This window comes from Macrosteles quadrilineatus, unplaced genomic scaffold (genome assembly GCF_028750875.1).
Source record: "Macrosteles quadrilineatus isolate MER2022 unplaced genomic scaffold, UCM_ALF_1.0 Scaffold_5__1_contigs__length_97177068, whole genome shotgun sequence".
Classification (NCBI taxonomy): domain Eukaryota; kingdom Metazoa; phylum Arthropoda; class Insecta; order Hemiptera; family Cicadellidae; genus Macrosteles; species Macrosteles quadrilineatus.
Window position 1 is genome coordinate 76,546,585 of NW_026542598.1, and position 14,207 is coordinate 76,560,791.

At 36.1% G+C, this 14,207-nt stretch overlaps 1 protein-coding gene across 4 annotated transcripts in view; it reads left to right on the forward strand.

Annotated features, from left to right (window-relative positions):
* The window catches only part of LOC128994322 (MAP kinase-interacting serine/threonine-protein kinase 1-like), a 128,346-nt gene that overhangs the window by 23,733 nt on the left and 90,406 nt on the right, over positions 1-14,207 (forward strand). The window contains exon 1 of one of the 4 annotated variants that reach the window (XM_054418771.1): positions 1,340-1,444. The exons of 2 other annotated variants lie outside the window; for them this stretch is intronic. In XM_054418771.1, the coding sequence (XP_054274746.1) occupies positions 1,361-1,444 (84 nt within the window). In that variant the 5' untranslated portion in view covers positions 1,340-1,360. Of the gene's footprint in view, positions 1-1,339; positions 1,445-4,714; positions 4,742-14,207 lie in introns of those variants that run through there. One more of the 4 variants, XM_054418772.1, reaches the window with a different exon arrangement.

Here is a 14,207-nt window from a genome sequence, read left to right on the forward strand (position 1 = left end):
TACTTCCTCATTGATAGCTGAACCAAAGAGATCATGTCTTCCTTGCTATTACTGATCAGCAATATGTTGTACTGCCAGCCAATGATATACTTTTTCAACGAATAATGTTATTTAACGTCGTTATAGTCAACGAATCTTCGTAAACTATACTACCAGCTGAGTTGTCATCGTTGTTATTTATGATCTGATCAGCTAGAATTTGCCCAGCCGACGATATGCTGTTTCATTAACCTTGAATACTGAAGTAGTCTTCCCATATGTTTGGACCAGCTGTAGTCAATTTAACAGAAGAACATAGTAGTAGAAAGAATGTGTGTCGTACAGTCTCCTATTTGACTTCCCCCTCTTAGTTTTTGTTGCTTTGGTGGTTGATGTGACATAAGAGATGCTATACTGTAGATTGTCAAAGTCTTCCTATCTGTCTCTGCTGGTTAAACAGTTTGCGCACTTGATAGTATTTAGAAATTAGACATTAGACATCAGTGTAATTTAGTTTTCCGTGGCTCAAGCCAACGATGTAAATTTTGATTCTAAAACTGATTACCTAAATACTTTTAATACTTATCCAACCACAATTGTTGGTATGACGACTAGTTTCGTTCCTTAGAACTTCATCAGGTTCACAAAATGTATGCAACCACATCATCAATGTATTAATAAATTGTGGTATGTCTATAGATTCTTTAAAAACTGTCACAATCACAATAATTGAAACTTGCCATGTTGATAAAATAGTTGATAGACAGTGCTGGCCAGCCTGTACAGTTGTAATCAGTTTTATCAACTTTTATTCCATTTTAAATATTTTGCCAACATGGACAACTTTCAATTATTGTGATCGTGACAGTTTCTCCAAAAAATCTACCAACATTGATGATGTGGTTGCATACAAAATGACCTGATGAAGTTCTAAGGAACGAAACTAGTTATACCAACAACTGTGGTTGGGTAAGGTAATCATTTTATTTTATCATATTCCAAAAGTGAATAATCTTAAACTGAGTTCAACTTAAGCTTCACAAGTTGTAATTTCAGTTTAGTTATGTTAATTAGTTCCCATAGTCAACAAAAATAAGTCAATCTACACCGACCTCCATTGGAGACAATGTTAACATGGAAATATATATAGTTTTATCGATAGTCAAAAGGTTGTTTCAACGCACAATGTTATAAACAGTGTTATTCCATAACAATTCTTGATCACTTTACTGTCAGATGAGTCACAATTAGTTGAGTCTTCTTCCTTGTTATTTCTTATCAATTTGATTTGTTCCGCCGTCCAATCATAAGCTACGCAACGCAAGGCTATGTCTATAGCTTCTTACTGCGAGTTCGTGGATTGAGTTTTAATGTTGTTTACATGTCTAGTCAGCCCTACCCGGCGTTTCAGTTTGATTTTCGTTTTCCTAGTGTCGGCTTGTACAACTGGCCGTCCGTTACTATGGTAATGTAATTTCTATGTTTTGTTTGTTTAATTAAGTGTCTATGTGTGTTTTTCGCTGGGGATTGCAATTTTCGATTAATGTATAGGCCTACTGTACATAATCATTTATTAACAAATTACCAACTATAGTTTATTTGTCATTTTGTGATTTGCCCTTCCCAATAAAATACCAACAAGAGGCTATGTTCCTATTCTAGTAGACGACTCTAGTATTACTTGGGCATTAAGGAAACAGCCTTGCAACTATTCTTTATTTATTTTTATATTCCATACAACAGCGTTAAAATGGGTTTAGTCCTATTGAATAAGTAGTGGAGTCCAGGTAAGATTATGTAAGAATAGGCCTAGTTATTTCATTTTTATTAATAAACATTTTTTTCGCAATTTGATTAAATTTATTGAAAATGAAGCTGGATAGCCAAACGTGAGCTGAGTAGTGCTCACCTCCTACTCAGAAGGCTGCCGGCTCGATCCTGAGTAAAATCTGTAAATTTATAATAGTTTTTTTTACGAATTTATTTGTTAGTTCAATTTATACCCTGGCGTGTAATGGAAGATGCAATATAACTAAAAAGTGAACGACGATTATTTCTACTTATCTCATGTAGTAAAATGTATTTTTTATAAATGCCCTTTTCTTGCATATTTTTTTCTCATTTCCCCAAAGACGGGATGTTTCCGTTATAAAGCCAGGTTATAAGGTGGCAAATGAGACAGGAACTTGGTAATTTGACAGTTGACTTCCAGAAATACCCAAGCACCGCCTCCACCCAAAATCCAACTGTCTCTCCAATTCTCCCTTAACAATTCTGACAGTTGGTTTCCATTTTTAGACCAAAAGTAAAGATCAAGCAGACTTTTATTTGCACATTCCTTATGATTAAAATATTTTTTCATGCAGTTTATTTATTGATGTTATGTAACTAAAACTAGTATCTCTTGATGAAACAACTGTTCAATGTGCAGACAATAATGTCTCTTGGGGTACTATACCCAAACTCTTGGGGTACTATACCCAAACTCTTGGGGTACTATACCCAAACTCTTAGGGTACCATACCCAAACTCTTAGGGTACCACACCCAAACTCTTAAGGTACCATACCCAAACTCTTAGGGTACCACACCCAAACTCTTAGGGTACCATACCCAAACTCTTAGGGCACTATGCCCAAACTATTCGGGCGCTATGCCCAAACTATTAGGGCACTATGCCCAAACTATTAGGGCACTATGCCCAAACTCTTAGGGTACCACACCCAAACTCTTAGGGCACTATGCCCAAACTATTAGGGCACTATACCCAAACACTTAGGGTACCACACCCAAACTCTTAGGGTACCACACCCAAACTCTAAGGGTACCATACCCAAACTCTTAGGGCACTATGCCCAAACTATTAGGGCACTATGCCCAAACTCTTAGGGCACTATGTCCAAACTATTAGGGCACTATACTTAAACTCAAAGGGTACTATACCAAACTCTTAGGGCACTACGCCCAAACTCTAAGGGTATTCTGCCCAAACTGTTAGGGTACTATACCTAAACTCTTATGGTGTAGAAATGTATAGTGGTTAGGTTATTTTTATATAAGATACACTAATGCCAAACATTATACACAAGTCAAAAAAGTACTACAACAGGGTATTTTATACTATTTCTCTGCCTGCAGTGCCAACATGTGTTCTATAGAATAACTAGGCAAAGTATATTATGAGTTCTATTTCATGCTTTTACTGGTTCACTTTATGCAATGTATAAAATACCTAGTTATTCTAGAATGCCTGATTATATACTTTGCCTGTAACATATATACATACAAAATATTACAATTGCAAGCGATTTTTACCTGTCAAATGACTCTACTAATTCTCAAAATTGGGCCTGAAATTTTAAATAATTTAGAGGTCAATATAGTAAAGATCTTTGTAATTTTATAGATTTTAACAAATTGTTTCAATTGTGAATTGAATTTTCAACCTTACTCAGCGGGAAGTAGTTTTGGCGACTCGCTTTGGCACGGACTTGGTGTTGAGGTCCTGTTTTGAAATAAAACTGACGTCTTTGGCAAAAATAGCTGAACTGCACTGGTGATATCTAGACTGTATAATCTTTGATTGTGAAGAGCATCAGTAGAATATTTTTAAAACAAAACGTGTATTTTCAATTTGTTTAGCCTCCGGATTACTACCTTATGATGGTTTACGATACTTACATATAGTAATCCTTTGTTGCTGTTTTGACAACTAGTTTCGGTTCTTCTGAACTATCATCAGGCCTCAAGGTGTCAGGTCATCACTTCATTCGAAGGTCGTTAACAGAGTTCAATAAATAAAACACGACACACGATAACATGGAACGGAAAAACTTAAATGAAGTAATTACCTGAACCCCTGAGGTCTGATGATGGTTCAGAAGAACCGAAACTAGTTGCCAAAACAGCAACAAAGGATTACTATATGTAGGTATCGTAAACCAATATCAGCAAAAAAAAAATACTTTATTATAGAGTGTTTGTAATTATAATCAATGCCTTCTATCAATTCTTGTGTCAGTCTTAAATTATTAAATTAAACATAATTGAACATTGACCAATCAATGTGTTATGGAGTACATAATGTAAACACAGTGACAGTAGTTTCAGGAAAAAAATTTCGCAATGGAATTGGGCCTCCAACATGATGATATTTCAAATACTGATTTATGTCTTGTGCACCAACTTAGTTAATTTACAGCTTATGTAAACTGCAAAATTATTTTTGTCACAAACAATGGATAGTATCAAAATAAGAAGTGAGGAAAGTGGTAATTACTCCAGTATCTCACTTTTTTTGAGAGTCGTTAAATTTGGATAAAAAAATTAGTTTTTGCAGTGAGAGTGTACTCCTATCAAATGATGGTTTTTGTCGTATATATTTTTTAAAGAACACAAACTGGAAATACGACTTATTGCAAACTAAAACATATTTTATGACACTTTTTTGACAGTATGGCAGTATTGAAAACTAAAACTAAAGAAAGATAAGAAATCGGAGTTTGCCAGATTCTCGCTGTGACACACGTTTAATCTTTGATTAATACAGATAAGATGTCCAGCCATGTATTCAAAGTCAATGCATGCAAAAATGCATAAATATATCATAGGTTTAAAATATGACATTTTCAAAAATTCTTAAGGCTGTCACATGTATTTTAATTTTAAAAATTCGCCAGCTGAACATTATTTATTTAGTATTTCGGCGACCAAATTTGACATAACATCGAAGGCTCCAGGGGTATGGCAAAATGGTGCAAAAAGTAAGGATTTACAAATCTGTTTTACTTTTTTATGTTTAAATAGTTTAATGTATCCATTTTTATCTTATTAGTTACCTAACTTACAATTTTACTTCGTCGTGGGTGATAAAATATGGTAGCTTGTTTTGGAATGATCTTTTAAGGTTAAATTTAGAATAGGTTTATGTTTAGTTATCCTAGCCAAATGTTAAATTATTCACTGTGACAACTAGTTATCTAACTTTTATGTATTTGTTTCTTTACACAACGTTAGTGGATGTTCAGTTTTGTCACTTTGGAATGGGAATGGGAAACTCGAATATATTGTCGATTTCAAAATCAATAATTCGGTTTTACAAAACATACTTAATTTTTATTATTACAAAAATTATAAAATAGGTGTAGAATTTATCATTATATAAAATAACCTGCATTTTTAAAGTCCAGCATTAGGTTGTGCTATTTCTATGCACCTAATAGTGTGTAATAATTAACAAGTAGACCTAGCCTCTGTCCTAAAAAAACTATTTGTCGATTGGTTCAATTTACCCGTGCAATACAATCACAAGTTACCGGTACCTTACATATTTCTGTTTTATTTTGGTTCTTCTACACAGTTTCCTTTCTGAGTACGGCCTTCTTGTTTTGGGTAAGGGAAGAGTCCAAACTCTGGCCTTTTTCACTAACTACACATTAATTGATAGCCAAAAGTAACAGCTTCTAAATACAGAACTGATTCAGATTGGAATATACAACCGGCTAACATAACCTGGCTGCTCTTTACTTTAGGTCCTACACTCATTCGAATGAAAATATCGATCGATATATCGATTAATCGATTGTTTCATTCGATATATCGTTTGGTTAGTTAGGTAAGGTTAACCTAACCTAACTAACCAAACGATATATCAAATGAAACAATCGAATAATCGATACTTTCATTCGAATGAGTGTAGGACCTAAAGTAAAGTGGAGCCTCCGTGTAGCAGAAGTTTATTCGAACCAATAAATGGTTCCCACTAGCGTGGTTTTGTCGCACGTCAAAAAAAAAACGGACGCATGGCTCTTAGCACAGAAAAAGGAAGTAATTATTCCCCTGTCTGTGCTCTCTTCAGAGAAGTAAGGTTGTGTGCGTGGTCGGGACTTCGCAAGTATATTTTGGACTCGTCACACACAGGGAATACCTATGCGTGTAGACAACGATCCAAAACGTGTTATTTCGGTCCGTGACGGTTTTCGTGTTTCGGGTCTCTCTGAGGCAGATGCAGCAAGATCTATTCTCGTTCCCCTTTGTTCTAATATTCTCCAATTCCCGTCAATTTAGTGTTGCAGTCTTCACCAATTAGTGTTCAACATTGTTTAGTGTTCTTTTGTTTCCATGTACTCACAGAAATTTGTGTAATTATTAAGTTATGTGCCCTTAGTTTGTGTATGCTTCATATACCGTAGTAGTGTATTGATGTTTATTGAGTACATATTTAATTTGTAAATGTTTTAACTGAGTAAGTGCTAGTGCGTTTGTATCCAGGAGCACAGACGAAATAAGTAGTACCATTGTATTGAATATTTTAGCCTTTGAATACTAAAGAATATGTCCCTCCAAACGTTCAAAGTACTGTAAATAATATCCCCGTGAAGGAGAATATTTTGTTCACACACATACCTACTATTAATATTTTAAAATTACATAATAACACATGTACCTTCTCTGCTGCAGAAACCCAAAGTACTCATGTTAACAATGACCATAACAAAAAATTGAAACGTATCTGAAAATTTTAAGGAAATTTCTGAGTAAAACTCAAATCAGACGAATGGAAATTCACTTAGTCTGTAGGTTTGCTGCGGCGGGGTATTTCTTTCTCTTCAAAGTGTATGACCTAACCGTGTCCCGAGTGGAATCTTCAAACACGTTTAGTGATTGTCTTCCTGTCTGTCATTCGTCAGTTGTATGTTAACCAATGTTGCATCATGGGACTCGTGTCATTTCGTGCCGCTCCATAACAACGTGTTTTACAAATCACGAGTTTACACTTCAATCCCACTGTAGGTGTAAAATTCCTCTTAATCCTCAGTAGAATATGTAACGATGTAGGACTTGCCCTAGACACCAGCACTAGTGCTAGACACCACATAAGTGCACCATTGAAGGTTTCTTTTGTACCTTACTTACTTTTCTGTGTTGTAACCATCGTTGTAACTGGGTGGAAATGGTGTATTTCCAGCATTGCCTCAGAGGTAGGAAACGTGTTGAACTGAATGTTGGCTCTGTTGAATATTGAATGGATTCGGGTTTCCTTCTTAAATTATCTTACTGATGAAATATCACGAAACTCTTTTCAATATTTGGAAATTATTAAAAAGTGTAAAATAAATTAACATAGTTACGGAACATTGTAATTAGGGACGTGATGTATTTATACCTGAATATGAGAAAGATGTAAGTAGAAATATTGACATTTAATAGGGCAAGTGGTCTTCTCGTCATATCGTAAAATCTGGAGCATGTGTAAATGTTTAGTGAGTGTTTCATGTTAATGACGTTTAAGTGCGCTAATGTCGTATAAATGTTTTTCTCTCATTTCAAGGTACGGTAGATATTACCCTTGATTTTTAATTTACTCTTTTGTTTTGAATGCCCTAGTATACCCAATACTTGATACGTAAGTAGTTTTATTTTTAAAACTATTCTAATTTAGGCTAAATAACAAGAGACTAGTACTGTTGAGGAGAGTTATTGTATATATTTCTGATTTTGTGCTTCATTACGTTATATTATTAGCTAATTATTATAAATGCTATATTTCATATGTAGTTTTAACTTAGTGTTGTGAAGTAGCAAACATGCAGTCTCTTAGGGCAGTTGTCGGCTTTTAGCGCCGGTAACAGAGTAATAAACCATCGTCCTTCTGCGAAAGGACGGGCCCTTCCTCACCACTTTTAGAAAGTTGCAACCCCATTCGAGGGTGAGGAAGGTGTCTTTTATTCAGTCATAGTCAGTGTCTCAACTAGCATCACATTGTCAAGTTCGTTTGGCATAGTTTTCGTATAGGACGTGTGAGGCAGACCCCTCCACGTATTTCATTAGTCTTAGTTCGCATTCAATAGTACATTCACATTAGTTTTTCGTTATAGCATTTTAGTCAATCATTTATACAGTCCACTTAATATTCATTTCACATCAATAAATTCATAGTTCGTTTTTAAAGTGTTAGTTCTTTATTATTTACCAAAACATTGGCGCATCACGCGCCGCAACATGGTCCATCGAGCCGCGATTATTTATCAGTGATCGCGTGGAACAATCGTACCGTACGCATTATAGTTTCGTCGTCCGAACGTGTCGAACCGTCTCCATCGCGACTTCCGTGAACAGTTCGTATTCAAGTGACTCAGTGACCAGTGACTTATTGTCCAGGGATTTAGTGTCCAGTGATTGGATTTACACAGCTGCAGCACCGTAAGTCATTATCAACCTCACCACGTTCAGTTTCAAACAGCATTCATCTCTTTACAAGCCTCTTTGCACACAAAGAATATGACAGAACAGCAGTTAAAAACATTATGCCAAAAGCGAGGACAGACCAAAGCCAAGCTTACTAGATTCAAAAAGTATGTAGATGCAATAGTAGATAATGACGTGTCCCAATTAAAAGGTAGACTAGCCCTATTTCAACCACTTGTACAAGAATTTGAACAGATACAAGGAGGCATAGAACTTCTTGATACTGAATCAGATCACGAAGCTGAAAGGGAATCGTTTGAAAACATTTATTTTGAATTGATTGCCCAAGCAGAAGCTCTCCTCACTGACAACCAACCAATGTCAACCCCTTCTAGCTCTGTAGTTTCTAATAACTCATCAATCAGTGTCAAATTGCCTACTATAAAACTCCCTACATTTGGTGGGAAATACGAGGAGTGGACTTCGTTCCAAGAAATATTCCATTCTCTCGTCCATGACAACACGTCACTAACAGACACACAAAAGTTTCATTACCTCAAAACATCACTCCACGGTCCAGCTATCAGCATCATAGAATCCTTAGAAGTTACATCAGTAAACTACACTACTGCTTGGTCCCTACTTAAGGAAAGATTTGAAAACAAAAGAATCCTCATCAACAATCACATAGCTTCTCTATACAACATCAACAAAATTGAAAGGGAATCTGGATTAGAGTTAAGATCATTAATAGATTCTGTAAACAAGCATTTACGTGCTCTAGAAAACCTAGGTCAACCAGTGCATAGTTGGGATACTTTGTTGATATTTACATTAACCAAGAAGCTTGACCATCCTACACTTAGACTTTGGGAGAGCCACATTGTATCGTCAGATGTACCAACATTCACAAATTTCATCACATTCCTAAAATCTAGATGTCAAACATTAGAAGCAATCGACTTGAATCATAGCGATCAATCAACTAGCCCTAGCAACAAAAGTCTACATCACAATAGACATAACATCATAAGCAATAGTCATAGTAAGCAATCAAGTGGTAGTCCACATAGTTATAGCAACCAAATGCTACCTCACGTCAGACAACACACTACTCTAGTTACCAGCAGCAGTAGTGTAACATGTCCATATTGCAATGGAAATCACAAGATATTTCAATGTAATCAGTTCAAGTCACTGAAGCCCACAGACCGGTATTCCAGTATCAAGGAGCTAGGTATGTGCATAAACTGCTTCTCAAAATCACACAAAATTAAAGACTGTCAAGCAGGAGCCTGCAAAGTGTGTAACAATAAACACAACACAATGTTACATTTTGACTTGGACACTGAAAATCATCACATCATCGACCAACCTACAGAAGAACAATCAAACAATCATAGTACGTCTTTCATGACAACAACACTTGCATCACTAGGTGACAACCTTCAAGTAGTACTGCCCACAGCAGTGGTCAACGTAGATAATGAAGATGAAGATAATGAAGGCAACAAGCACCAATGCAGAGTACTATTAGATTCAGCTTCACAATCTAACTTCATCACAGAAAACATGGCAGATAAGTTAAGATTGCACAAACACAAAACGTCTACCATAGTAAGTGGGATTAGTGAACAACAGGCGAACACATCTAGCTCTGTCGTCTGCAAACTTCATTCTCAACACACAGCTTACAAGACTTCAATAGACTGCCAAGTAATTCCAAAAATCACCCATCACCTACCACGTATAGAGATGAACACGGACAACTGGCAGATACCACCATCATTAAACTTAGCAGACTTTCAATTCAACACACCTGGTCCGATCGACATGCTTATCGGGGCCGAACTATTTTTCCATCTCTTGAACATAGGACAAATGAGGCTGCACCAAAATGGACCACTTCTTCAGAAGACATCTTTTGGATGGGTCGCTTCTGGAAAAGTTAAAACAAATCACAGTCCAACTGTACGTTCACACTGTCACCTCGCCGTCAGCAACTACGGATATATGTCTACACCTCATTCTGTCAACGCTACCAATTTAGGGAGATCAGTGGATCAGCAATGGAGATCACAAGCCTCCAACTTCCATCCTAATCAGCGGGCGATCATCAGAGATGACAACCGACACTTCACAAGTGGGAAACTGCGAGGTCCATTGACGTCCATCTCCAAGCCCAAAGCAAGGTCATGGTGGCCACAGTCAAGACAGCAACAGTGTCATCAAAACAGCTGTCAGCCACCACCTCACCATCACCATTGATCCTAGTGATATTGTGTCATGTGTCAACCAAAATGGTCAATTATAGTGAAAGTGAGTGATCAGTGTTGCACTTCATGTATATAGTGTAGCAATATGTCATGGTAGTCTAGTTGTAGTTGTTTAGTCGTCTTATTTATAATTTCAATTTCATTCGTTGCATATTTATTCATGTATTAACAACACAGCTTAAGTTAGGATTTATATCACGTTATAATGTAAAATATCAATTTTCACTATTATGTAGTAATGTGTCAATATTGGATGTTTTAGATTCACATCAATCAATCGTGTTTAGAATTGGTTAAACAAAGTAGTCATTTTCGTTATTTATTTAAATGTGTTTCTTTCGCTCAAGTATTTAGTTCATCGAATTGTTGCATTGTTGTTATAATTGTATTTCATAATCAATGTATGTGTATAGTATTTTTTTAGTAATTTAATTTGAGCCTTTAGTATGAGTTTCATTTTTGTTAATTGTAACTTCAAACTGCTTTAATTTCACTTGATGATCATTTTATAAATCGTATGTTTGTATAGCGTTTTACACATTATGTCATATTATTATAGATTCATTAGTCTTAGTCTATAGTAATTGATTGATTAGTCTCCCCTTATAGTCAACATTCAAGGTTTTTATTTGCGTATCATCGCAATTGCCATTTTCATCGAATTGTTTGTAATTGCCCTTGTACTGTATATCAATTTTATTGCATTTAGGTTATAATCATTCAATATTTAAATAGTTGAAAGCATTCCCACTTTCAAGGGGGGAGAATGTTGAGGAGAGTTATTGTATATATTTCTGATTTTGTGCTTCATTACGTTATATTATTAGCTAATTATTATAAATGCTATATTTCATATGTAGTTTTAACTTAGTGTTGTGAAGTAGCAAACATGCAGTCTCTTAGGGCAGTTGTCGGCTTTTAGCGCCGGTAACAGAGTAATAAACCATCGTCCTTCTGCGAAAGGACGGGCCCTTCCTCACCACTTTTAGAAAGTTGCAACCCCATTCGAGGGTGAGGAAGGTGTCTTTTATTCAGTCATAGTCAGTGTCTCAACTAGCATCACATTGTCAAGTTCGTTTGGCATAGTTTTCGTATAGGACGTGTGAGGCAGACCCCTCCACGTATTTCATTAGTCTTAGTTCGCATTCAATAGTACATTCACATTAGTTTTTCGTTATAGCATTTTAGTCAATCATTTATACAGTCCACTTAATATTCATTTCACATCAATAAATTCATAGTTCGTTTTTAAAGTGTTAGTTCTTTATTATTTACCAAAACATTGGCGCATCACGCGCCGCAACAAGTACCTTTAAATCCAGTAAACAACTAATGTTACATAGACCGGGTGGAGCTTAAGATTGCCTTCAGCTGATGAAGATACTTATAAAAGAAGTATGTTTAACCATAGATTATGGTTTAACTCATGGTAGAATGAAGTGGGGTACCATTTTGTACCTTAACAGATTAAGACCAGGTTTACCCTTAGCCAGGAACACTTATCAAAAAACCTACTTTGGTCGAGTGGGCAACGTTATGAATGAGGCGTGCCCTATAACCTAATTTAACCTGAAATCTAAACATCCCAACCCATATCTCTACACTTATACAATAATCGGGTTCAGGAAACAAACATACACATTACTACAATTTACTGACGTTTCAAAATCACAGTAAATGATAAAGCAGAGATTAATATTTGCTATCTACTCATCAGTTTCAACGATGATGGCTATGTTTTGACTCGCCGACGACAGCCGTTTGTGGGAGTCAATTAAGTTGACGTGGACATTGACGTGACGTCAATGCGTCAATGGCAATTGGTTGATTGGTGCTATATCACGGACGAGATTGACATGTCCAGTGTGATATCTCAATCGCGCTGCCACTCTGTCACTCTAGCACTCTAGCTCGTTGGCTAACTGAAACAAAACCTGCCAATCTATTATTGTCGAAATAATTCTAAAAGGGTGATTGATCTGCAGTACTGCAAGCCCTCAATAGTCCGGAATTTTACCAAATTTTCTTAATCTAGTCAGCCATTTGACAACACTTTGTGAAAATACTTTTAATAAACAAATAAAAAAGTAAATATAGCTAAATAAATAGGTGGATGTGGAACCTCGATAAGAAGACCCTCGATAACAAGTCACCCTTGATAACAAGGGTAATTTTCAAGTCCCCTTGAATTTATTTTACCCTGAATCACATGTTATTGCCAACCTCAATAAGAAGTCAACCTTGATAACAATTCTTTTTTAATAATCCCCATGAGAGTCTTGTTATCGAGGTTGTACATTTAAAAATAATTAAACCTTCGTTAGGCATCTTATACTCTTATTAATTTTTATACTCTCGCCCTCATTCATATTTGGACTTATAGTACTTTCAATGTGTGGTAGAAATTGTATCCAAATATCTCCAGAATGCCACCGCCTTTCATCATATTAAGGGCCCTTGAAACATTTTATCAGTTCGCATTACTTGGATTACCAATTACCTTGGAGCAATAAGGGTTTACTGTGATGTAGATACTAGGGCACACGGGGATATGTATGCCCCTGTGGGTGGTCAATTTGGTGTATAAAAACATAACAAAAAGGTTTTTAAAGCATGTTTATTGTTTAGCCCGTTGTATGCGTATACTCTATTTGATTAATTCTAAAAGCCCTCTATTCAATGAGAGAACCGTAAACCTCACTAAATCGCATACATTTACTTTAAGATTCCCTCTAAAATTTTATAGGTTATTTTAACTTTTCCCATTCTGTAAGGCAGTGGTTGATAAGATTCCCTATAAAATTGTATAGGTTATTTTAACATTTACCGTTCTGTAAGGCAGTGGTTGATAAGATTCCCTCCATAATTGTATAGGTTATTTTAACTTTTACCGTTCTGTAAGGCAGTGGTTGATAAGATTCCCTCCATAATTGTATAGGTTATTTTAACTTTTATCGTTCTGTAAGGCAGTGGTTGATAAAATTCCCTCCATAATTGTATAGGTTATTTTAACTTTTACCGTTCTGTAAGGCAGTGGTTGATAAGATTCCCTCCAAAATTGTATAGGTTATTTGAACTTTTTCCATCCTGTAAGGCAGTGGTTGATAAGATTCCCTCCAAAATTGTATAGGTTATTTGAACTTTTTCCATTCTGTAAGGCAGTGGTTGATCTTTTGGCGGGAGCGTCCACACGTGGACGAGTCCATCCTCGGACCACGTGGTGGTGTGGGTCTATATATACCCTCTGGGAAGGCGCCAGATCGCCAAGGTCTTCGGGACGTTAAACTTTACTTGGCGTCCAGGAGGGTTCGATTTTTCACGGATGAAGATTTTAAAGTTAACCCATCAAGCGTAGAAACACTAATTGTTTGTGTTTCGAAATATTTTTGTGATTTATTACCATCGGAGTAAAAGAAGTAGGACCTCGATTACAAAACGTTTTGAACAGAACCTTGGTAACAAGAGATTTTCTCAAATCCCCGCCCCCCTAAGGATCGTGGAAGATAACGGGTTGCGTTTTACTTCGTAGAATTTGACAATTAAAAGAACGTATTCAATAAAATAAGTACAGAACTGAACTTAGAGCTGACTGATTATTCTTGCGGCTCGAAACATTAAGTCTACTGTATAAGCTCTCTTTGAAGTCATACAGGTTTCTAAAATAAGCCATTTTGGTTACTCTAGTTCAACCGCCTCCTTTCAGAATACTGTGGAATATCAATTATTCGTTGTGAAACAAGACCTTTTGATAAAGGAAAGTAATATA